The sequence below is a fragment of the Phaethon lepturus genome, unplaced genomic scaffold (genome assembly GCF_000687285.1).
Source record: "Phaethon lepturus isolate BGI_N335 unplaced genomic scaffold, ASM68728v1 scaffold1424, whole genome shotgun sequence".
Taxonomy (NCBI): Eukaryota; Metazoa; Chordata; class Aves; order Phaethontiformes; family Phaethontidae; genus Phaethon; species Phaethon lepturus.
In genome coordinates, this window is record NW_010533733.1 from 13,482 (window position 1) to 39,252 (window position 25,771).

General features: G+C 37.4%; 1 protein-coding gene across 1 annotated transcript in view; it reads left to right on the forward strand.

Annotated features, from left to right (window-relative positions):
* The window catches only part of CSRNP3 (cysteine-serine-rich nuclear protein 3), a 26,217-nt gene extending 497 nt beyond the window's left edge, over positions 1 to 25,720 (forward strand). The window contains exons 2-4 of the mRNA XM_010285272.1: positions 15,343 to 15,602; positions 22,214 to 22,510; positions 24,038 to 25,720. Coding sequence (XP_010283574.1) covers positions 15,343 to 15,602; positions 22,214 to 22,510; positions 24,038 to 25,081 — 1,601 coding nt within the window. The 3' untranslated portion in view covers positions 25,082 to 25,720. The remainder of the gene's footprint in view (positions 1 to 15,342; positions 15,603 to 22,213; positions 22,511 to 24,037) is intronic.
* The last annotated feature ends 51 nt before the right edge of the window (positions 25,721 to 25,771 follow it).

Consider the following 25,771-nt stretch of genomic DNA (forward strand, 5'->3'; position numbering starts at 1 on the left):
AAGTTTATTTATTTTCCTTAGATAAGTGTAATGTAGCTGTCAGCTACCTATAGTATTGTATTTGTGAGAGTTCTTCTCCAAATAAAATAATAAGCTTTCTTTTATTTGGAATTAAGGATCATTGTGTATGGGATACATTACTGCAATAGTTCTAGTCTTCATGTAGGAGACTAGACTTCTCTGTACTAGGCAATGGTTTTGTGTATCGATAAGAACTTGGTTTCAAGTTAGCAAAGCTAGGTAGATCATGTATGCAGCATATGTATCTAGGAAGAATGAATTTATGGTTTATATTTGTAGTTTATGATATTTGTTTTAGGTCGTTATACTGTTTTAATAGTGAACTGCATGTTTGAAAAAGCAGGGGTTTGCTTCCTTCAACTCTGTTGCATATAGATCTCCCCACTGGAGTTAGTGGCTATAAAGCTGTTTTCTTAAGACTGTGGGCCAAGGAGTAGGTGGGATTCCTCATCACTGCCCATACACAATGTCATCCTTAGAACTATGTGGTTTAGATTGTGCCTAGAAATCATGTTTGTAGCATGCAGTATGAATGTTCTTGCAACTGATCCGTCCACCACATGCTGCAGTTTGAGCTAGGGTTTGGATGTGAGGGTCCGAATCCTCTTTGCTCGAGTATGGAACACCCTGTGCAAAGGGTTACACAGGCACAACTTTTCAAATGTATTTACATGTAGCAATCTTGATGTGGTATATTATATTTAAGATGCAGTACTAGTAGGGACCTATTTTATTGAAATGCCACAAAGGAGTAAGTGACCCAGTAAATCTCCTTAGTAGTATTAAGAAATAGCTTGGTGACAATATTATCTGCATGTTGATCTTTAGCTTTTGCATTTGTTTAAGGACTTAGATGATTATTCGTCATAGAATGAAAGCAGTCCTTTTACATCAGTCATTGCCACCCACATAGAAGACAACAATTTTATTGTGAATACACAGATAATACAAAGAAGGCTAGTAATTCAGGGGAGAAACTTGGAGTTTGTAATACATGCATGTAATGATAATCTTTGATTGTAGCTGACAGAATAAATACTTTAGTTTTTTAATAAAATCTGTAAGGGAAAGTATAGCATTTCAGTGTTATGACTAATGATCCATATAACTGAGATATTTGTGGCCAGAGTAATAAATATTTATCTATCTGTGCACTCACACATACATATATATCTAGGAATTGTATGTACTCCATTTAAAAAAAAATAAAAAATATGTATTTATGTATCAGTTGGTGACATGGAAATAGAAAGAGTAAACTGTTTGCAAGTGCATTGGTACTACTATTTAAAAAGTATTGTCCTTAATATAGATGCAGCAGCCTAGATTCCAAGAAATCAATGCAGAATAATCCCGGTATTATAAAAGGCTGGTTTGGGAAGAAGAGAATGGAACAGGTGGCCTTGATGCTACATGTGAATAGGCAAATCTCAAGATCCTCAAGGAAAGGATTTTTGGACACTAGTTTCTATACCACTGGGATGTGGTATCTTTCAGTGTCTAACATTCTGCTTTGCTGTTACTGTAATGCCGCCTACTTGCTTGATAAAGGTGATAATTTTTCACTGGTAAGAAAATAGAGGATGTTGATGCTTAGATGAAGTATAGAATGGAAAGGTGGTTTTATCCCTACCTAATTACTTGCATTTTCCATCCACACTCTCTTCAGCGTGCATCATTATATTGTAACCTTACCAAGGACACTCCATGTTGTACCTGATGGGGAAGTCAGATTTTGTTAATTTGTTGTTAAAATGCTGCTAGTGAGATTTTGCACCACCTTTTTCATACTTAATATTAAAGCATATCAGTTACCTATATGCTTACACAATCAACATCTACCAATTGAGTAGTGCTAGAAAAATCACTAGTTAGCTAGCCTTGGGCACATGTGCTATATAGGAGCAACTCTGTGCTAAATAGGTGAGTCTTAGTGATGTGTGATAGTAAAAGTTAATATGTGTTTGCAATAAAAATTTATCATGTTTATATTTAAAATAAATGCAAAGGAATAAAGATACTTGACAAATGCTGAAAAATATTTTTAACTTGATAACTGACCACCTCTAGAAAAAACAGGTTTTTTGTTGAAATTGGATTTTTATTTTGTTTTCTTCTTCTTACATTTTCTTGAGTCTTCACGTGCTTTGATTCTGGAAAGTATGTTGAAATTGGACAATTGGTGAAATTTTTATACACGCAGGATTTGTTTTCATTTTGGTTTGTATTGGTTGACTTCAGTTGTGTTTGTGATGTTGGATGATCTTCAGGGCAGGAGCACTTTTCTTTATATGTACTTAGATTTTTTTTTTTTTAATTTCTAGATTTTCTAAACAATATTATTTGAAAAAACATATTTTGAGTTCTAGGAAGTGATAAAAAATAAACTGAATCCACTGGGGTACTTGGCGCTGTCTTGTCAAAGCAGAGTACGTGGAAATTGTTAATGTTCATATCTCATGAAGACAGGTGTCTTATGGAGCTACTTAGTGATGCTCACTTGAAAACTGCATGCAGATGTGTTGTACAATAACAAAACTGTTAACAGTGTACATTGAAAGGTGTTTTGTTCATTCTTTAAAAACATTCATCTCTCAAAGTAAAAGATACAAGCTTTCCTATGTTGAATATTTGAATCTGTACTTTTAAAGGCATATGGAAAGGAAGAGTTCTGTGGGATTTTTTCCGTACGTAGACTGTGCAGAAGAAAAGCTGGCCAGATTCCTTGCCTCTCTTACATGCTTGAGTACCTCCTTGATGGAGGCTATCTTTCTAAGCCATTTCCTGACACTTTGTACCATTTTCTTTTCTATTTTGTGAGATACTGTCAGACCCTGCGTACTGTCTTCCTCCCCATCCATTTTCATATAAGGAAGTCTGAAGTTCAGTATAAACTCTCTTGTATTGACTGGAAATGTGCAGGCTGTGGGGGACCTGTAGTCAACATTAAGATCTATATGTTAATTCTTTAACTGAGCTTTTAAAAAAAGCCTAACATGGCCCTCTAAGTCTTACTTTTCCTTTCTAATTGACCTGACAAAGAGATAATTTTTAATTACTTGTGGCTACAACTCTTTCAGTGCTTCAGAAAGCAGGCAGTTTGCGTATAAATCTATGTAGAATAGCTGATGCATCTCAGAATTTACACAACCCTTGAAACAATATGTATTGGGTCATATAAACAAGAACCTTTCAGCTATCCTGCTCCATTAGCCTTAAGGTCAGTTTAACCTGCCAGCTGAATGAGGCATATAGGTGCTCTGGATCATTCAGGTGGGGCAGAACTGTCAGCAGATAGCTTTGTTCTCAGCAATTAACCCTGTAGTGTAATGGCAGAAAATACATGACTGAGATGTCCCTAAGTACTATCCCTTGAGACTACTACACAGGGATAAGTACAGAGTTTCTTTAACAATATATCCATTCAAACAAATCAAGACAGCAACAAGAAGAAAACCACAAAAAAACCCTAGCCTAAGTTACAGGCATCTTTTTCTGAGTGAGGAAATTAAATTACAGTCCATAAAGCATAGGCAACTGTTACCAGGTTCATAACCAAAAAATAAATAAATGTAGTACTTTCTTGGTTAGGCATGTGCATGTATCTCTGCACATTTTTAAATCTCTTACCAAATGGTGATGGAGTGCCTTCATTACCACCAGCAGACAGAATCCCTAGCATCTTTTTTACTTAGTTTTCTCAGTCTATTGACATCATTTCAGTTTGATTCAGCAGGCTGTTAGTCACACCACATATTTACTTAATGGATACCAAAGCATATTACTAACCAGTCCGTGTACATGTCCTGTTTCACAGCCCCTCCTCCATATCAGAAAGAGGGATGTTCATCTTCAAGTAGCAGTCCAAGCGTACATATACAGTATTAGTCAGGACTAAGAGTATTTGTGCCCTTTTTCCCTAGAGGTATATGGAATACAGGGTGGGAGCACACCCAATGCCATTTCAGCTCCTGTAAATTGCCCTGTTGAGCTAGGGCACCCTGCTGCTGTGTTTCATCAGCTCCACAGCAAACTGTCTTTGCAATTGCCGTTCAGGTTGTCAGTACAACGCCCTGACAGTTCCCACGATTGTGTGTGCTGAGGATCACTGGGTTCCATGCTCCAGTTCAGGTGTGGGGGATTCTTTCTGCCTTGTGGCGGTACCTGCCCCTAAATGCTTCATCTATTTTTCTGATTAAAAAAAATATCCACGCTTAAGTTGCAGAACTGCATGCAGTTGAAAAGCCTGGGAAGACCTCATCAAGTCCTGTCTTCTGCGCTTTTGTGCTGGTAAAAACTCCCCATACCACATTAATCACAGACACATCTCTTAAGAAGCATACTTTGAGGAGCTGCTGCTTTCCTCTGCCATTTCAAGTTCAATATAGTGAAGCTGAAACTTTCAGAGTAAAGCCTTTATTGTAGAGACTTCTTTTCTTCACCTGCAGAGGCAGGTGAAATCTCCAGCACCAGCTCATCTGACCAGGTGATCTTCATCAACATGAGGTAGAACCATCACACAATCTAGTTGATATCATCAATCAATTATCTGTATCCTGCCATTAACGTTATCGCTGTCATTAGCAAGGTTGTCCTGCAGCCAGCTGTAATCATAGGTCCTGTCATTCTGCTAATTAGGGTACTGTCTTTAAGAGTGTTGGATGCCTTAGGTTCATTATGAATGTGGCTGGTCAGTAAGGGTTCTGAGAAAACCCTTCGGTCTCTAAGTGCTCTTGCCATCTTCTGATTTTACTGTTAAAGATAATGAGGAATTTGAAAATACAAATACATCCCCATTGCAATTCTTTCCATATACACTTAAAAGTAGAACTTGGAAGAAGGTATCAAATCCTTTGAAATCCTTAGGAAGGCCTAGCTTCTCTTAAATTTATGTGAAGGATACAGTTTTATTTGGTGGGAGGTCAGTAGCACAGGGCATTACCTGAGCTTTGAGCTTAAACTGTGTATTTAATTTCTGGTTAGTGATAGAAATCTAAATGACTTAGAAGTAATGATGCTGCCTTATTATGGGAGAACACCTAGAAAGGGTTTTTTTTTCATGGCACCTTGCAATTATTTGTATTGCCTGCAACCAGGCTTGGAATTTTCTTGTTAATGAAGAAGACATTCTTGTCATTATTTGACTCACGTTATAAAATGCAAACAGGTGCAGGGATTCTCGTTTTTTATTTTAAAATAAGTTGGCTTATCTGGGCAGTAAAAAACAAGAAATGCAAAGAAATTTAGTGAAATGCATTGCAATGTCTTCACTCAAATACTCCTACAGAGTGACAGGGCAGGGTGTGCCATGACAGGATCTTGCCTGCTGTCTTTCATCTGGAATAACAACTATTCTAGAGGGAGTGAAAAAATGTATAAAGAGGGGTTAGGAGGCAGGCTCCCACTGGTTTCTAGAAGGATTTGTGCAACTAATTCTATATTTTTGAAAAGTTATCTCCTGTAAATTAGTGCATTTCCTATACTACGCAAACAGGAGCTCTTGCCTTACATGATGTTTTTGTTGGCTTAGATAACATACAAACAAAATCTTTTCGTTGAAGATGTTCATGACAGATATGAAAAAATATGTTTGCAAAGGCAAAGTCACAGACAGCTAAATGGGTGGTTGTATTTTTATCAAACGGCTATTCACAGAAGACACCCATAAGATGGGACAAAGGATTGCGGGTAGTGTCTTAAGAGAGCAGCAAATAAAATTGTTATGCATGGGTGTTCCTGCAGGGATCTGTGGTAGCGGCTTTACTCCTCACACTGTTCAAAGCTGCATCCAAGGTCAGAAATAATCGTCTACGAAACAGCAGCTGGCATTTAGAGTAGATGGTGAGGCAGAGAGCAGTTAACCGTCTCCACTTCTCCCCACAGGCTGATTATGTTTGCAGAATGGAGAAACTGGACTATTATGATCAATGTCACAGAAAAGTGTTCTGGAGATAGAAGGTGCTGAGGAAGTAAACTTAAAGCTTTCACTGAAATTTTAGCTGTAAAATCCCAGCTTATAGCATGCGTCCCAAGAATTTAACATTTCTGTGCGATTTTAGACAAAACTCTTGACAGTGAGGTAAAATGTTTAACTAAGGGACAAATGAAAAACCTCTCCTATTCATGTCAGACTTGTCTGAGAGCTAGTATTTTTCAAAAACCTTTTCAAATGGGACATAAACAAATCTAGCATTAGGCAAGCATTCCCTTCTAGCCCTTCCTGTGATGTGAATTTAGCTTTGGCTTTACCGAAGAGGAAGGTACCAGAAGGATGGAGCAGTGAAACGCTGTAAGGGTATGTGTTGCTGTTCCACAGCATTGTCCCTGTCCCGTCTAATTTGTACTACTCAATTTATGCCTTTCTGAGTATGCAGTTCCCTTCAAGACTTCCAGGTTCGAATTTGTTTCAGAAAATACCACCCTGCCCTCAAGTGAACGTTTCCTTGGGAGGGTATATTGTAGGTCACAGCATTTCCTCTTAATGTGGATTTCCAGCATGTATGAGAAGTGTTAAGGGTTTAAAATTTGTAAATGTACTGTATGGAGACTCTTAGAAATATCTTTTGGGAGGTAGTGGCATAGAAGGAGAGGTAGAAGACAGAGGTAGAAGCAATTTCTGGAATATGACCTTTTCCCAAGTTTTTGTTTTCTGTGAAGATTGCGAAGCGAGCTGGCTTTTGTAAGTGGTGTTCTGACCTGGATTACCATGATGGATTAGGCTTTTCTGTTCTGTGTTGTTAAACTTGATGAAACACTGCATGGGAAAGTCATGGAGCAGGTGGAGAATGGTGTTAATCCTTCTTGCCATAGTGGTTTATATGGCACTAAGAGTATGTAGAAGGCAGACAAATGGGTAATAGAGTATAAGAAAAGCAGCATTTCCTCCAGTCTGAGAGCACGCTTTAATCCAAAAGGCTGCTTCATACAGGTTTTTTCCAATCTTTTGAAATTTTCATGTGCCTAAGATATTTCTGCATTGGTGACAATGAATTGCTTTGCCCTCATTGATGCAAGAGTGCTAGTAATCTGCCGGGTAGCCATATGGTTCACATTTATTTTAATGTGTCTTTGACATCAGGAGAATAGCTGAGACAGCAGAAGAAAGTGCTTATGTCTTGGAGTTCAGCCAGAACTGAGATTATTTATGTTTCGTAATCAAAGAACTACCAGTTTTCTCAATAAAAAATGTTTGAAAAACATGATGGGCTTAAGATGTCATTCCTATCAGGATTTTGTAAAATTAGGAAGCAGGCTTTGCATTTCATAGATGAATAGAGCCGCAGCGGGATCTCTTCCGGGGGGGTGCGGTGGTGTTGGATTCTGTTTTGGCTGCTAAACGCACAGAAGGAAACGCACTGTCTTTCCCAGGTTTCACGTGGCCGTAGCTCTGCTGCCCAGAGAGCAAAACAAGGATATTCAAAGGCGAATGAAAAGTGCATTTGTGTAGTGCATTATATGTATGTGAGAGCAATTAAGGAAAATTTTGTTTCAGTCTGCCAGCATGTTATTACTGTTGCTTGCCTATTTAATAAGTTATAATTTATTCATATATGAATGAGACTTGGATGATTCTCATAAGGATACACTGAACTGCTAGTGTAAATATTGATTTTCCCCTTTGGAAAATCACTTTTCTTGGGATTTGGGAGTTGGATGGGCTTATGATGATACCTGTTACCAAGACATAAAAAATATATTCTGAATAAATAGGAGAAAACCTGAATTTTTTAAATGTGAAAGAGTTGGGGGATTTGTGTCTTTCACAGATTCATAAATAGATAAATAATGGTTAGTCTCAGGGGAGAGAGCAGGAAGTACAGCAGGAGGTGGAGAAGGGAGAAGTACTTCATACCAGCTGTGGGAGGAGGCAGTGGCTGGGGAGGTTGGGTGCAGGTGGCACCACCAGTGTCTTCCCCCTACGCCTCTCTCGGCTGGGGACTTCCTAGCTTGGTTGGTTCCTGTGGGTGGGAAGGGCTGCAGCTGAACAGCCCACCCCCATGTACAGAGGTCAGTAGGCATCTCCTCTGCTTCTAGCTTTCCACTCCATGCTTTGAAAACACCTTGGTATGTGGTAGGGAGGCGAAAGGCAGGCGCACAATTTCAAAAGTTAGAGAGCGGCTGATACATAGCTTTGACTAACCTGTGGAAAATGAGCTGGTAATAAAATTCTTCAGTCTCCCAATAATACATAAAATGAAAAATAAATCTTATTTGCAGTACAGAAGGGAAGTGCAAAAAAAATCTTGTAATTATGAACCTGTTGGTAGGAATAAGGCGATGGCAACTGTTATTTGAAACTAACTTAGCAGCAGGACTTGGTGATTTCTTCCATATAACTACAACACTAAGGAGACAGTCTCTAACGAGAGTGGTCTAGTTACATGAACATACATTATGAAAATATTGTCACTGATCTGTTACAAATTTGTGTGTTGCTACATCTTTCTTCACCCCTGTCTCTTCTCACGTTCCTCTTAGATGTATGTTTAAACTTTCTGCCATACAAATTGCTTCATTCTCTGTTATTAACTGTGAACAAAGGTCCTTCTTCATTCTCTAACCTCATGTGACTTGAATGGCTCTCATTTTTCTTACCTTCTTTGTTGAGGAGTCTTTTTCCAAACCCAGAAAGTATTTCCTCACTTGCTATGTTTGTTTAGTGACAGAATTCCAGCACAGATCAATGCTTTGTACAACATACTTTACCCAGGATGAATCCGACAGAGACATTTTATTGTCAAACTGCTATTCATAATATTTGCCCTTCTCCCATTAATCATCATTATGATGGAGATTTATGTGACACATCAGCCTAAGTGAGAAATAACAGCAGCCATGGAAGCTATTTTACAGAACAGTTTTATTTTTTAAGGCTATTGTTATTTTCATGATAGTTATTTGTTTTGTTTACATTGATACTTTCTTCAGTTTTGCCTTTAAAGTTTTATTTTTAGAGTATCTTTGAAAAATGAATTAGTGGGAACTCCTGTTTCCTGCAGACATATGGGGGACACTGTGTCTGGAAAAATGCATTTAATGCACTTGATGAAGTCCCTATAAGCTTAAAAAAAAACATAAGGAACGCTTAGTCTTTCTGGAAGAGGGTACATAAACCATTTTGTATGCTGTTACTGTTAGATATTGGGCGATAAAAATGGTACTTTCTGTTTTGATAGATAAAATGTTACCATTTTAAATTGCAACCATTTTAATAAAAATGATGGTCATGAAAGTTATAACTTAGTGTCCCAATGTAGGAAATGGTCCTCAACTATGTATATAATTTACCACCTATGTGAACAACCGTAATGATGTTTGTGTATTTATTCTATCATTAATCCTTTGATGGATGATGTCCCCATGTCTAGTAAACCACAGGTTGGGTAAGACAGGCTTACCGAGTCAAGCCTTATTCTGTGTAGTTTGGAAGGGTGGTGGTGTGGGGCTGTGGTGATGTGTAGAAAAAGGTTGTCTTGAATTAGACAAAGCTTGTTTCAGGTTTTCAGTGTGCAGCCTTATGGATAAATCCCTGAAATCTCAATTTCTTTAATGACTGCTGAACAGTTATCTGTATTCTGTACTATCGTCAATGACTGAAATAGGACCTTACTGAAATATTGAAAACTGAAGAGCTTTAACAAAAAACCTTGCTATCTAGTGTGTAGGCATTGCGCCATTCTGCACGTTTCTGGCTTGCCATATCAGTGTTCTTAAATTTAGGAAACCTTAGAGATTCTTTGGATGTTCACTACCCAGAGAAGTGCATAAGCCAAGAATTGTGCATAAAGAGAAATGGCAGAAATCTCATATGTAGTCATAAAATAAATTATAACTGCTGTGAATAAAGAGGATTGTTATGAGGGAGAGACGTTAATAACTGAGAAGATGATGAATAAATGCATCCTACTGTGTATGTGTGCAGGCACATCATGAACAGCAAACGGGCAAGCACAAACAGCAGGTTTTGTTTCCAGGATGTGTTAACCATGCTTGGGTTAAACAATTGTTTGTTATTAAAAGTTTTCCTTTAATTCTTTTGGCCTTGCCTTAAGGAATTTTGTTTACAGACAGTTGCCAGTTTTGCCATAAAAGGTCTGTGGTACAGATGACCTCTGCTGTGGCTGTTAGCTCGGGTTGAGTGCTGCACGGATGGGGCTGTGCTGTGTCCAGATACGGCCCTGAATCTGCAGCAGCTGCTTTTGCGTGGCAACGAGCTGGTAAGCCTACAGGACCTGACTTGACTCCATGAGGAGGCAGGCCAGTTGCAAGCAGGTTCTGCTCTGCTAAACCCCTGAGCTACTCAAATGCCAAAATCAAAATTTCAGCAGTTGATATTATTTCAGATGAGGAATTCTGATGGTCTTGTTTGAAGATATCTATGTCTGAAGACCTTGTCCAGTTATAGTGACTTCTTCTGAGAGATAGTTCTGTAGCAGCAATTATTATTAACAGTATCATCCTTCCCTCTGATAATTGATATATTTTATGCATTACAGTACTTATGTATCTGTCAAAAATATGTAGTTCCATGTAACCTTGAAACATGGAACTAAAAATTATATTAATGTTTAAATACATGAGAATGGAGTATTTTTTTCCTTCAGCGGAATATATCAGACTTGTAGTATATAAATGTGTTAAAGATCATGTGTGATCCATAGGACAGTTTTAGGTGAATATTCCTAGTCCCTCTGGCATCCTTGCTCACCATGAACTGCTAGATGGTGGTGTTCATTTTCAAAAACCACCTTCTAGTTCCTGTTGACAGTGCATGTCCAGCAGCTGCTAAAAAAACACATCTCTGCATAGAGAGTTTGCCTGGAGTTAATATCAACCCTTCTGCACAGAACAGATGATAGTGGCAGCCACTGATACCACTTGTTACACAGGCAGATGGCATGTAAATACTATTTTTTGAGACTGGCCAAGCAAGGAAGCAGTTACTAGATCTTTTCTGGAAAAGTATGGTGTTTATACTCTCTATGGATAAATTTTTAGTGAAACTGACTCTAAAGAGGCGTGCAAGCCTTGCACAATCTGTGTCCCTCATTCTGAAAGGAGCTTACTAATTGATTAATGTCGGTAAGTTTTGTCTGGGCATATGTTCATGCTTTCCAATATATCAGAAAATGTGTTTTGTATGTCCTTCTGCTCTGTCTTAAGTAGTGTTGTTAGCACTAATTACAGCTGATTTGAACATACTATTTAAGATACAGTGTATGCATAATAACATATGTCCCTGGCTTTTGATAAGATGATCTGAGAATCATGAGTTCGGGTTGGCTTGAAGCAAAAGGACCAAATGAGTTACGGAGCACTTTGTCCCTGATGTTGGAAAATGTTTGGCATTTCCATTCAGTATCTAATAGTAATTTTTTTGAGGTCACATTAAGGCAGTCCTCTGCTCAGAGAGTTTAGGAAGTATAGTAGAGCAAGAGTGTCAGTCTCTTCTCCCAAGTAACAAGTGATAGGACAAAAGTAAACGGCCTTGAGTTGCACCAGGGGAGGTTTAGATTGGATATTAGGAAAAATTTCGTCACTGAAAGGGTTGTCAAGCATTGGAACAGGCTGCCCAGGGAAGTGGTTTAGTCCCCATCCCTAGAGGTATTTAAAAAGTTGTGTAGACATGGCACTTAGGGATGTGGTTTAGTGGTGGACTTGGCAGTGCTAGGTTAATGGTTGGATTGATGATCTTAAAGGTCTTTTCCAACCTAAATGACTCTGTGATTCTAAGAACATAGTGCCTTTGGTGCTAACAGTGCTTCCTTTTGTGTCCTTGGTTACTAAGGTGGTCACAATTCTCCAGTTCCCTCACTGATATCTCTATGCTTTTGGGTAATCAAATAAAATCCTGTAATCTTTAGCAGTTCCTGCCTGATCTGTTCTTGTAAACAACATTCTCATAAATATGAATATATTCTGACTGCTTCCTAGCAGTAACATAGAAGAGATGACTCTAGCATTATTTGCAGAGCCTTAGCTCTTCCCTTTAATGAGCTCTTGGGTGAGACAGAAGCAAAGCCAAAAGATCAGATGTGTTTCAGAAAAAAAAATCACACGTAATCTGAGGGCTCTGAATGTTTACATGCTTGTTTACTTATACAGATTATCGTATGATTTGTCTGACTCGGAACTATAATGTTAATAAATAAACTCATGAACTTTAGTGACATTTACAACAAATACATGTCAGCTCTCATGCCGTTTTCAACACAGTTGTGTAGTGCTGGATTTATAGTGCCAGGGGTGTTGCAGTTACAGAATGCCAGCATTTTCTTGACGTTCAGCTTAATTCTATTTTAACATCATTTTTGTCAGTGATATGCTAAAAAAACCACAAACAAACAACTTTGATGGTGTGGCATTGATAATTTAATTTCTAAAAGTGATAAGAACTATAAAAAAAGTTGAAGAAATGTATTAATGGGTTCTTTAAGACAGCTCGTGACAACTAGTCTTACTGAGAGACCTTGCTGACCACTTTAGGCATAGCATATGGCAATGTATGCAATTCATGTTCTCAATTTTGACAGCACACACATGGGCACCCCCACCCCTCCCCAAAAATTGACATAGTGGAAAAGCTCATTCATGTAATCTAGTTTTTATCCTAGATGACATTCTTTTTGTCAGCTGGAAGTAATTAGATTGCAGAGTCTTCTGCCTAGCTTCATTTAACTATTAATATTAGCGTGTAGCATGTGAATAAAACTTAAGGTTGATTTCTTTATGTATAGAAAGTAGTATGAAAGTAGTATCTCTTCCATAAAGAGATTGACAGACTTAAAAAAATGGAAGCACTTTTATTGCAGCATTTGGTGTTCCTGCCCATAAGCAGCCACGTCAGGAGTTCCATAGCTAAGGTCTAAAACAAATTACTATAAATGTAGACCTTATGTGGTAGACACTGAAGTTTACAGATGAAGAATTAAAGGTATCCACTAGCTTGTGCAATTTACAGGCCCAATTACCTGCTATTTTCTCATGAAGCATATATATACATTTTTAAGATTAACCTTTTATCTTTTCTTTCCCTTAATATTTTACTATAGTTTTCTCTCTCATGCCATATGTGGCCGGTTCTTTTACTTGGTAAAAAAAGCTACTTGCCCTTCAGTAGCAGTTGAGATCCAAAAAAACATCAATACCGTTATATCAGAAATTGTATGCATCCCAGAATGATTCAGGTCCTTCAGCAGAAACAGGATTTTTTAATATGCTCTTTCCTATGTGTAAGAGCGTATAGGCAGTGAATGTTCTGACTCAGAATATTTGCTTTCAGGCTAAATTGAAAGAGAATAGAATATCAAAATTACCCTGTCTTCCAAACTCTGAAAATTTGGTTTTATTAAAGATAGTTTTGTTTTGAAACTGTGGCATATATGAAAAAGAACAGTACATTAAAACAATATTTAATATCATGCAAAATTGACACACCCCTGTCAACTAGTCTTTTCTAACAAAATAACCCTCTTCCTATAAATATTTTTGACAGGCTTTGTTGTTACAAGATTTGCTTAAACTTAGATGTAAGTTTAAACATGCTTAGTGTAACAGAATTTATCTTTTGATTTGTCTCTACGGACATCCTATACACCTTTTTTTGGAACACTCTTCACTGAGAGCATGTGAGTGAATATAAAACCTGAGCTTATTTATCTGTTTTATATTTATGATCTAACATACGTGCAGCATATCTGGAGAAGTGCATGTTATTTATATAATAAACCATCCTTTTAGCTGCTTATCAGTATTAGGAAAAATAATATTATTTCAATGTTTGACTGAGTCCCAGATAGTTTTGTGATTATGTCGGTAGGGCATACTGTCTCTAATTTGGTTACAGGACTGTATTTTCTAATATAGTTGTTTTTCATATAGTTAGGTAGATTATGCTATTTTTTGGACTGAATTACTTCATGTAAAAGTTTGGGGGTTTTACATTTCTGGTGATTATGATTTCACTACATAATAATATTAGAGAATGAACTGTGTTCTAATGGTGATAATAAACTGGACCTGTTACAAAACCAAGGCTGCAGGCCAAGTGCTTCCAATCTCTAGAGACGGGGCAATTTTAGATTAGCTGTGTACATCATGTTGCTCTTACTGCTTTTAAACAAGGGTTCCAAGTATTTCAAGAGTGGTCAGGCACCTTTGAAGTCATTTTACTGGCTGAATTCTGGCAGTTAGGTCTCTCGTTCATACCTGCCCAGTTGTTGCCTGTAAAAGGCAAAGCAATGACTTATTATCTACATTCTCAACATCCTATTGCCATTTTGCAATAAATAAATAAATCACGCTGCTCATCTTAAAAATTAAGGAGTGTCTCTTATCTTTCTCTAACGTTTGTGTGTCTTTTTTTTTCTCTAAAGGCTCACCACTGTTACCAGTGAGAAACAATAGATTGTTGGAAGGAGTTACTAAATGTCTGTAGAAAAAAATAACAATATTTAACAGTTAAAATTTCGCATTTCTTATGATACTGCATCTACAAGTGTGATGGGAATGAGAAAAGAATTAGAAAAGACTAGATTTAATTTTTTGTCAACATTCTACACATTAAAATATATATCTGTACATACATGTGTATTCAGTGGATGGCAGCAGAAAGAAGGATGAAGGTAAAGAAAAAGGAAGTGGGATCTGATTGTTAATCAGCATTATTCCTGTATTATTCTGTGATGATGATGATGTATGAATTTCTGAGACAGTCTGAAACACTGAACATATTGCCTTTATAGTTTTTCTAACACTAATTTATCACATTTTAGATTACAAGAGAGAGGAATCTTTTCTGCCAATGTGATCCAATGCTTTAAAGATGTAGTTGCAAATCTCCACAGCTAAGCCTTGCTGATGAATAGTAACAGTAACTATAGGCCTGTGAGAGACTGTTCTCCTGACTGCTGTCCTGTGCAACGTTGTTTTGTTCGCAGTGGTTTAAAGAGGAGCAAGTCAGTGTTATCACTGTCTTTGAGGTGACACTGTGAAAGAAGTTCCTTTTGCTGGGATTTATTTGCTTCCTTGGTAAAAGGATAGAACGTTTTTTATAATGCTATGGGAAAACACAACTGTTCCAGCCAAAAATTTCTGTTGTAAAGTAGACAACAGCATTCATGGTTGTAGCAGTTTTTAATGACTTCTAGGTTTGCACATACAGTAAATATTTCTAATGTTATCCCCTCATTTAGACTGCACACCTCGGTACATTAGTGTGCACAGAGTCAGGTATTGCAAAGGTAAATGGAACTACACAAGTGGGGAATTTGCTATGTGACTGGAAGTTACCATTCATCCTGTAATCTGTATCTGTTCTAGCTTCTTCAATCTTGAAGAGAGAGAAGCGGAAGAGAACAAAAAATGTCCATTTTAACTGTGTTACCGTGTATTACTTCACGAGAAGGCAAGGCTTCACCAGTGTTCCCAGCCAAGGGGGAAGCACACTGGGAATGTCTACTCGCCACAACAGTGTACGCCAGTACACGCTCGGAGAGTTTGCGATGGAACAGGAGAGGCTTCACCGAGAGATGTTAAGAGAGCATCTAAGGGAGGAAAAACTCAATTCTCTAAAATTAAAGGTAAAAATTGTTCAAGACTTTGATCCCTGCCTTATTTATTTAAATGAGCAGTGTCAGAGGTATATGAGCCCAATGTATGTGTTTTAAACAAAACCATTTTCTTTATATCAACTCCATTTTCAATCTAAACAATGGCTTTTTTTTTTTATTTTACTTAAGACGTATTTTTGTTTGATATTACCAAGTGCTGCTGTAGCTGTTATTGATTTGTACCTCAAAGTGCTTTACAGGAAGGTTGCTGTTTACTCCGTGTTTTCTATAGAGAGGAAAGCAAAGGCAGGAAGTGGTGGAAGTTAGCCTTGAAGTGGGTGTCCAGCAGAAGTCTGGAAGTGCCAGGAAGAGAAAATAAGAAACAATAATACTGAAAATGTTTTCTTTTTTCAGTGTACGAATTTATACAATCATGTGTCTTTTAATATTTCACCAAGGGATGTCTATGTTAAAGAGGGAATGTGTCAGACAAATTAACTGGCTGTATCAGTTTAGCTAGTCAGAACAAATCTTAGCTACAGTTTTGAAGCTGTCTTTTAAAATACAATATGGGAGAGGAAAGAAACAGTGTATTTGAGTAGAGGACAATAGAGAAGGGGACTGTGTTCTTGGAAGGGTTCTTTCAACCCCTTTAAAATTGTTGGCAAAACTTCTGTTTTTGTTATGTTTTTGTAGTGGATGAAACAATTCCTGTATAATGGTTTGCATTGTACGTATTTTGGGCTGCTGGTTGTAACTGAACTACTGTGCTCCATAGCCCCTTCTTTCATGATGATATATCTCTATTTCAGATACTACTACAGTTATCCAGAGCATTCTGGTACCCTCCAAGTTTAAGAAATGCCTTTCAGCATTTTTCCCATAGAATGAACTATGTTCATGAGTTCTGTCTGAGCTCCTGAAGAAATATATATGACCCTTACTATTGTAATTATTTTTTTCAGTCTCCTCTAATTGTTTTTTATTTGAATAGCTAAATAGATTCTTAAATAGTCCATAAAATTTGAACTGTCATAATGAAAACAAACATACATAAAACCACTCAGGACAAAGGCAAATTAAAGATGGGTATTTGTACGGCCTTTGGCTAGAGTGTTACTGACTTGTCACTAGATAGACATTATACCTCTGAACATCTCGCATCACAGATCTTCAGAGCACCAAGTGTGAATTGAGCTGTGTTATTGTAACCAATGGCTCTGTGTAGATCCCTTGGCTGACTTCCAGGAATCAGCTCAAAGAGAGGAATCCCTGGTGGAGTGAGTAAAGAATAGAAGGCATGCAAATATTTCACTTCTCCTTTTCTTTTTATAGCTAGAAAGTAAATCAAGAAAATTCGCAGATCCTAATTCTCCTCTTGGCTGGGATGGATTTCCTTTCTTCACTAACTTACATGTTCCACTCCAGCCCACTCTTTTTTTTGGGACATAGACTCTGCTTTCTGCTTCTCTTTCAAATAGAATGTGTTCTTTCATCTCCTCAGTCACTTGTTTGAGTGGATGATAATCTTTACTGTGACTTTTAAGTTCTGGCAAAATCTCTTCATAAGTATTCAGTGAGTAATGAAAGCCTGCTTTGCATTCCTCCCTCTGTCCTAATTTTAATTGTTTCCTTTTACCAAATAGAAAAGTCCTTTCCCCTTCACGTAATTCAGCTGTAGTGGATTTCTTTCTTCATTGATGCTCAGCAGTTTATGTGGGAATAGTTTACTAGCATGTTCTGAGACTGGTAAGGTGACTCTAAAGTTTCAATTCAAATATTAAGAAATTGTGGTGTGGTTAGGTTAGAATCCTGAGAGTGGCTTAAAAATGGTAACATCTTACTAGTGTTAAATCTTTTACTAGAGTAAAATATTTCTTTTCACTCTAGAGCATATATAAAAACATAGGGAACAGAAAACTTCCTTTTTGAACTAGTCCATTAAACTCAGCTTAGTTGCATCCTTGATTATACACTTGGGGTAAAAAAATAAAATAAAACCCACTTTACCTCCCAAAAGCAAATGCAGGACTCACTGAATTATAGTGAAGAGTCACTGGAGAGCACTGAGCATGTTTTATTTGCTTAAGACAACTGTGCCTTGCTGATTTCCCATGATAGAGATGGAAGAGCTGCTTGGTCATTCACATGGTTTCTAAATGAACCCAAGAAGGAAACACTGTAGAGTTCTAAGGTGACAATGTCAGTGATTATGATCTTTAATGAAAATGTACTAATCAAGATTTGCATCTAAATTACTATGCATCTTCACAAAAAATTGAAGAAAATGAGAAAATGAGGTAGTGCAAAGTTTGCTCAAAAAGGTTTTTCTGCTTGAAAACCATTATGCAAACAGAATGTAACATTTTCAGTGTGGTTTTTAATTTCAGTCTCCCTGTTTTTTTTTAATTTTTTGCATTGCGTTAAAATATGCAAATTTGTAGGTAGAAAGCATTCTTGTCTTGTAGAATTTGTTAAAAAAAGAAATACAGTAATATATTGGAATTGAGTCTTCTTAATGTTAGGTACTGTTTATTATTTTAATTGCTAAAAGTGAAGAGCCAAATCAGAAACTTACCTTAATTAAAAGCAGATAAAGACTTTAAAATCATCTTCAAGTCACTTTAGCCATTTAGCACCAGCACTTTGGTGTAAACACTGCTGACAGTGCCATAAACACTTGTTAGCAGCAGTGTGTGAAAATTCTAATGGCAATCTGGGCATAAAAGCCATCTTGTCAAGATGAAAGGTACACGGCAGGCTTTACTTCAATACGTTGTCATTTGAGAAAACATCATGAGTAAGCAATAAGGACTCTTCCAGCTAATTTATGGTGCTTACTCATAATGTCTCCTCAAATTAAGATCTATTAAAATGATTAGCATGACCCTGGTGATGTTAAGGCTCCCGGGTCTGTGGACACAGTTGGTTTCCTTTGTGGGAAAATGTAAGGAATAATTTCCAGCTGGGGCAGGAAAAGGTATCTAACCTGAATTTTTCACGTTTTACAGAGTTGAAGTGAATTTTGCCCAAAGGATTCACACATTCATTGGCCCTTGCCTTGTTTCTGTTGTTATGACATTAACCTTTAGCTTTATGAGAGAAATTCTACCCATCTCTATATCAAGTTTAATTCAGATGAGCAATATTATGACAAGCAAGAGAACTTAATGTTCCCCTGAAGTTCTGTATTGGAAAATGTATTTGATAGTTTTTGATAATCTTTCTCCCTCTGTAGTTACGCAATTACTTGTTTGGCAAATATCTGAATCTTTCATTTTCATGTTCTTTGTGTGACAAAATTGAGAAAAAATATCAGAGGAGACAAGAAGGTAGTCATCCAGCAAAACAGTCAGGAGGTAAGGTGCTTTGAAATGTCAAACTGCTGTCTAATCCCACTTGATGGCCAGGCTTTTGACTTCCCAGCCTGCTGGATGCATTCAGCATTCCTCAATGCTCTACCACTGTAGCAAAGCAGATAAGATTTGCAGGAGGAGGCAGAGAAATACAGGAGAGGTTTGGTATGGTTCTGTAGGTGCTTTCGTAAGCTGAGCAGTTACAGCATTCACCTCATGGGTAAGAGCCCCGAAACTTAATTTTTATGAAATAGTAATCGAATAAAGTACTAAAATAATTACAGAAACAGGGATTAGAATTCTTCCCCAGTTTCAAACCTAAATTCTGATAGGCAGTTAAATAACAGTGATCTGCTTAAGGGAGTGGTTTGAGCCTTGTGTATTTAAAACTAGAGAAGTCAGAATTCTGAGGTAGGTCATGCTCCTATTATATATAAAAAAAAGGGGAGCAAGCAAAGAAACATAAATACACTGTACTTAGTTGTACCTAGCTAACAAAAAATGAAAAATATAAAAAAATACCAAGGATGCCATTCGGGATCTGAACATTCAGGCTGAGTTGCATTTACAGTGGGATGTTCCCTCCCACTAGCTTCAGGCAGCAAATTCAAGATGCATTTAATTACTCTGTGGATCTACCTGTCAAGGTAGAAGTTTGAGAGGACATTTTGAAAATGCCTGCCTTTAAGATGAAGAAAGAGCTGGAAGCATAAGCATATAAAGGGATTTGAATGTTATAGGGATAACAGACATGGTAAATAAACTGAAACATGAAATAAAACGAAGGCACTAAACTCCAAAGGCTGCAGTTACGGAGAAAGATTGGGAATACATTGAAAAGAGAAAGAAACTAATGCCTATAAAGCGGCGTTGTGGAAGTGGCAGAACACCTCTGCATGAACTAAATACGGTGCTAAATTGCTAAGAAGGGACGATTACTGATCTCAGGAGAATTTTTCTTTGTGCAGTGTAATGTGTACACACACACTGCATGCAGGGACTACCAGTCACGACACTGAGACTCAAAGGGAAGAGTATTGCTTTTAACCTGACTTTACAAGTCAGGAACAGTTAGGGGGTATTTTCTGCGATTGTCTTACGCAGTTGTTATAAACACAAAATGGCAATTGCAAAAAAGAGTAAGCAGTCAGCAGGAGTTCACCCTCGAATAATTCAGTAATGCTGTAAATGACGGTTACAGCCCAAAAGATTGTGGAAAGGACAAACTGTTAATGTAAATCAGAAAACGAAACGGTTGTGAATATAACAAACAAAAGCAGAAACTGTGGAATGGGTAAGATTGAGGACTGCTTTCTTTATGTGAAAGAAGCATAACTCGATGGGGATGATGGGATTTAGTAGCAGAAAAAAGGGGAGTTATCTTTACAGTGACAATTGTTAAATGTCTAAACATTGAAATGCACAAGAAACAGGTGGTGGTAGTTAGTTATGACTTCAGTGTTTATTTGGTGTCTGAAAATTTATTTGGGATAACAGGCCAAGCTGAAATTTTCTGCAAGTAATAAGGCAAAACAGAGAAAGAATTTGAATGGCTATTTTACTATAGGTAAGAAATATTCAAATTACATTCACTGGGGCCATATTTCTGAGGTCATGGCTATGCCCATGACGACACCGTTAATGCAAATGAGGCTTGAGACTTCACCAGTGTATAATTATCACATAGTTGCACCACGTTTTAGTCATAAGAGTATGAGACCAGGTGCTCAGCGAGTGTGAATCAGCTACCTGATCAGTCGAGGACATTACACAGAGCAGGGTGAACATTGGGAATCTGTTTTTTTTTTGTTTGCTTGTTTTTCCACTTTGAGCAAAATTATTTCATAGAACAATAATAAAAGAAAAAGGATTTATTATAGGACAAAATAAATTGTATAACTGCACTTGCTTCACATTTGCAATATACAATGCTCAATCTCAGTAACTTGAGACTAAGAAAATACTTTTGTTTGTAGTGAATGTCATCTGAACATTTTTTTTAAACATGTGATAGTTTTTTGATTCTTAAGCAATTTTCTTTGTAGAAGGACTTTTAGAAACCCTGTAGTTGTGTTATCTGGCAGGTATAACCAGCGAGCTCTAACATGGATGGGAAGATTGACCTTCCTTCAGTGCAGTAAATTTTTTTCTTTTCTCCTTGAATATATACACCCCTTTATACATGAGAGGAGTTAGAGCAGTATGGTACAAAAGTGTGCTGTCTTACGAAAGTGGCACTGGATGTTTGTGCGTGATGCTCACGGCCATTTAATTTTGAAACAATTTTTGAAAGGTTTGAGAGCTAGACTATACATAGGTAATAATATAGTGCCAGGATACTTGTATCTTTAGAGGGTCAAAAATTCATAACCCTAGGAAAGGAGCACAAATCTTCTCAAAACTTTTCTCAAGACCCTCCATAAGAGGTTAACAACTTATTTCCTTTTTTCTAAGTTTATTCATTCATTAGCTACCTAAGAATAGTCTGGACTGGTTAGTTATGTATGACAACACAAAGCTAAATGGGTTATTTTCAGGACCAAAGAGGACTAGAAAGAACTTAAGAAGAGCTATATGCGTAAGCACTATGAAATACATTGCAAATAAATATGAAGTAACGTAGGTAGAAAGGAGCAAAATTAAGTGACTTCCAGGCTTAAAATTGCCAACTCAAGAAGCCAATATAGGCATCTGGCCAAAGGATTAAGTGGAAATGCTGCTTTGTGACCTCAGCTGTACAAACATCAAACAACTCGTCAGGCTAAAGAGGAACAGGATAGCGAATAGTACAGAAAATACACCATTTACAAATCTGTGATGCATCGTAACTCTGGAACACTGTTGGTAGTATAATTACTGTCTTAAAAGCGATATTGAACAATTTCAAGCAGCCTGGAGACAGGAACTAGAATCAATTAAATGTTCAAAAATTATCTTATGAAACAATACCGAAAAGACTAGAATTTTAGACAGGCGTGAGGTCTGGCAAACAGTGACAAATGATAAAGGACATAAAGAACAGATAAGAAATTAGAAACTTAGAAAAAAAATGAGCTTCACGACAAACGTGAAACTAAAAATGTGTATTTAATTCACATGCTAAATGTGAAAGAACTGCCTTTTAACCCATTTGTAATCATATACTGGAACGTACCGGCTGTCATGCAGTGTTTTACATACGGTTTTCCACATTCATAAAGCATTACACATATTTACATCTGTGACACACATATATACACACATGTGGGTATAGTTTAAGGACGTTGTTAATGTTCTATGCAATAGATGACAAAGAATGGTACAGTGGAATCTGAAGAAGCTAATACCCTGACACTGGATGATATTTCCGATGACGATATTGATCTAGACAACACTGAAGTAGATGAGTACTTCTTTCTACAACCCCTGCCGACAAAAAAGCGAAGGGCATTGCTGCGAGCTTCTGGAGTGAAGAAGATTGATGTCGAAGAAAAACACGAGCTGCGGGCCATCCGCCTGTCCAGAGAGGATTGTGGCTGTGACTGCCGTGTGTTCTGTGATCCAGAAACTTGCACTTGCAGTCTTGCAGGCATAAAATGTCAGGTAAATGTCTATATTACTATTGTTCTTGAACTATCAAGGGGAGGGGTAAAAAAAAAGCACACACATGTACTTTTTGTTGTTGAAGTTATAACTATTAGAAATTCATTAAGTTAATTATTAAACAATAACACTTGTGGATCTCAAACCATTTTTTTAAGGCCCAGATTTAAGAGTATGTAGTGTGCAATACAAACAGTCTTCTCAAACATCTTTATTTTATGATTGATTTAGGCACATACATTGTTTAGTTTTGTTGTTGCTGTTGTTGTTCTTATACAAGTATTCTGCTCCTCATATTCTTCTTTGGCCTTTATATAAATATGCAAATACAGAGAATAGAAGAATCAGTAGCCTGCAGATTTCAGAGGGGTATTACCTTTCGTTTTAGAGACAATTGATATACTGTCCAAATGTGAATTATAGCCCAAACTCAATGAGAAACAATAAATGAAACTCTGCGGTACCATCCTTTATTTAACATGCATGATACTTAAAATGCATGCATGATAAAGTTGCATGTAGGCATTAAAAAATACATCTGCTAATATAGCAGGTGGTTTTTCCTCTGCAGACTGAAAAGGTATTTTGTATTGTACATTTACACAGCGCCCTATGTACAGCTGTAAATGTCCCAAAATATTCCGTAAAAGAGGTTTCCACTAATTCTCCTGAGACGCTGTTATGGAGCTGAGCTGATTTCCTCTTGAATGCATTTTTCATTATTTCTTAAATCCAAGCTAAACTTTCTCTGCTATTATAAATAATACATTCTCTTTGCTGTTCCTGTTTTCATCTTTGCATGGAGGGAAGATGCACTAGATTGTGTTTATGTGGTTCTCCTCTGCATCATATTTTATGTTTAGGTATTATAGTGTAGATGAAACTCATACACCTTAAGCTAATTGAACTATCTGACTTGTGAACTCGGTCACATTTTTAAATTTAAGATAGTTATTATTAGATATCTAAGTTCTGCCCATAGTCTGTTGAGCTCACAATATTGCATCTACATTTGACTGGAATATCTTTTACGTATTCAAGTACTTGAGTGTTTATTCCTACTTCTGTGGTCAGGTGTCCCCCTGGGCACCTTTATAAAGGTTTTTATACGTAATTCATTTTGTTCCAATAGGTTTCCAGTTTCCATAATTTTAATCAAATGTTAAGACTCTTTCTGGTAATGCTTCTGCCTGGATTTGAGCATGCCATGAAGCAAAGCTGTAGCAGATCCATAAATAGAAAAACTACCTATCTTTTGTTCCACTGTGTAATGCCTTCCCCCATGGAACAGAAAGGTATTTTTCCTACTCTGCAATATTGTTGCACGTATGGCTCTCTTACTGTTCCTGCCAGTAGCGCTGAATTCCAGGGCTAGCCCCTCTGCCTTATTGCTAGCTTCGACTATTCTTACAAGTACTTCTCAAGGTGAATCCCACTTCACTATTGTATTTCTCTAGGCTGCTTAGGTTCTGTCGTATCAGTAGGCTTATGATACATATTGTTAATCTATATTCTTTTTCTTAAAAGGTGGATCGTATGTCTTTTCCATGCGGTTGCACTAAAGAAGGGTGTAGCAATACAGCAGGTAGAATTGAATTTAACCCTATCCGTGTACGGACTCACTTTTTGCACACAATAATGAAACTTGAATTGGAGAAAAATAGAGAGCAGCAAGTTCCGGCACTAAACGGCTGCCACAGTGAGTTAAGTGCACACACTAGTTCTGTGAGTCCAGGACCCCATCCGGTTGAATATTCAATTGCAGAAAATTTTGAGATCGAAACTGAACCTCCGGCTGCGGTTATGCATTCTCAGTCAGCCGAGGACTTGGACTGCCCAGGGGAAGAGGAGGATGAGGAAGATGGGAGTAGCTTTTGTAGTGGAGTTACAGATTCTAGCACACAGAGTTTAGCCCCTAGCGAATCCGATGATGATGAAGAGGAAGAGGAAGATGAGGAGGAAGATGAGGAGGAAGAAAAAGCAGATGATTTTGTAGAAAGCATGGGCTCCCATGCTGACATGGTGCCTCTTCCTTCTGTCCTTTGCTACTCTGATGGAACTGCTGTGCATGAAAACCACTCTAAAAATGCCTCATACTATACTAACTCTTCAAATCTGTATTACCAAATAGAGAACCATGTTGCTGGCACCGCTAACCAGATCGGTGAGACTTATTCAGAAAGGGATGCTGTCAAGAACGGCAGTCTGTCTCTGGTGCCTTACAACATGACTTCAGAACAGTTTGTTGACTACACCCGGCAATCAGAGGAAACTTTTAGCAGCCCTCATTACCCTTCTGCCAACCCCTCAGTGATTGTTTGCTGCTCATCTTCTGAAGGTGATAGCAGTGCTCCATGTAACACTTTATACACTGAGCATAGGTCAAGTCACCCTCAAGTGGAATTTCATCCATACTTGAAAGGTCCTTCTCAAGATGGCTTTGTTTCAGCTTTGAATGGCGACAGTCGTGTACAAGAACACCCTGCTGAGAATTCACTAAACCTCCCAGAAAAGAGCAGACTGCATGAAGAGTGCATCAAATCACCAGTGGTAGAGACGGTACCTGTTTAACATTAAAGTTATTCTAGGACTGACTTCCTGTATTCAAATGCACTCACATTGGATTTCCTAGAGTCTTACTTTTTTAAGAGGTAGACAAGACTTGGACTATAGTCAATGTTCCAGACACATTTTGTTTTCTCAAGCTACACTGGCAGTGGTATTGCACAAAATCAGTTCATGTAAAGATTTAAATAAAAATAATCAAACTGTCTTTTGATAAAAATAAAACATGTAAGTGAAAAACACACCCAACTTATTTCAAAGTATGTGAAACCTGCCAAGCTATCTGAATCAAAGCTTTGTGTTTTTGATTGTCGGGCCTGTGCAAGATTGTTAAAAATGATACCTTGAAATAATCATGTTTAGAGTCCTAATTTTCAACATATCTGAAAAGATGGTGAGTTTAATGTAAAAGTAACTACTGTACAAAAAAATTTTAATTGTTCTGTACTGTATGTATTTTATTTATGGTAGTTTAGTATTCATGTTTTGATAAAAATGAACAGCATGTTCATTTGAGCAGAAGATCCATAGCTAGTTACAAAGAGCATGTCCACTTTTCATCTGGAGTACCATGTGCTCTTCCTTTTGGGTTTTTTGGTTGGTTGGTTTTTAAATACCATTTCTAGTAAATTATCTTGAAACACATTTTTAGAGTGGGTGATTTTCTTTTACCGTTCTTGACAAAGAAACAGAAGA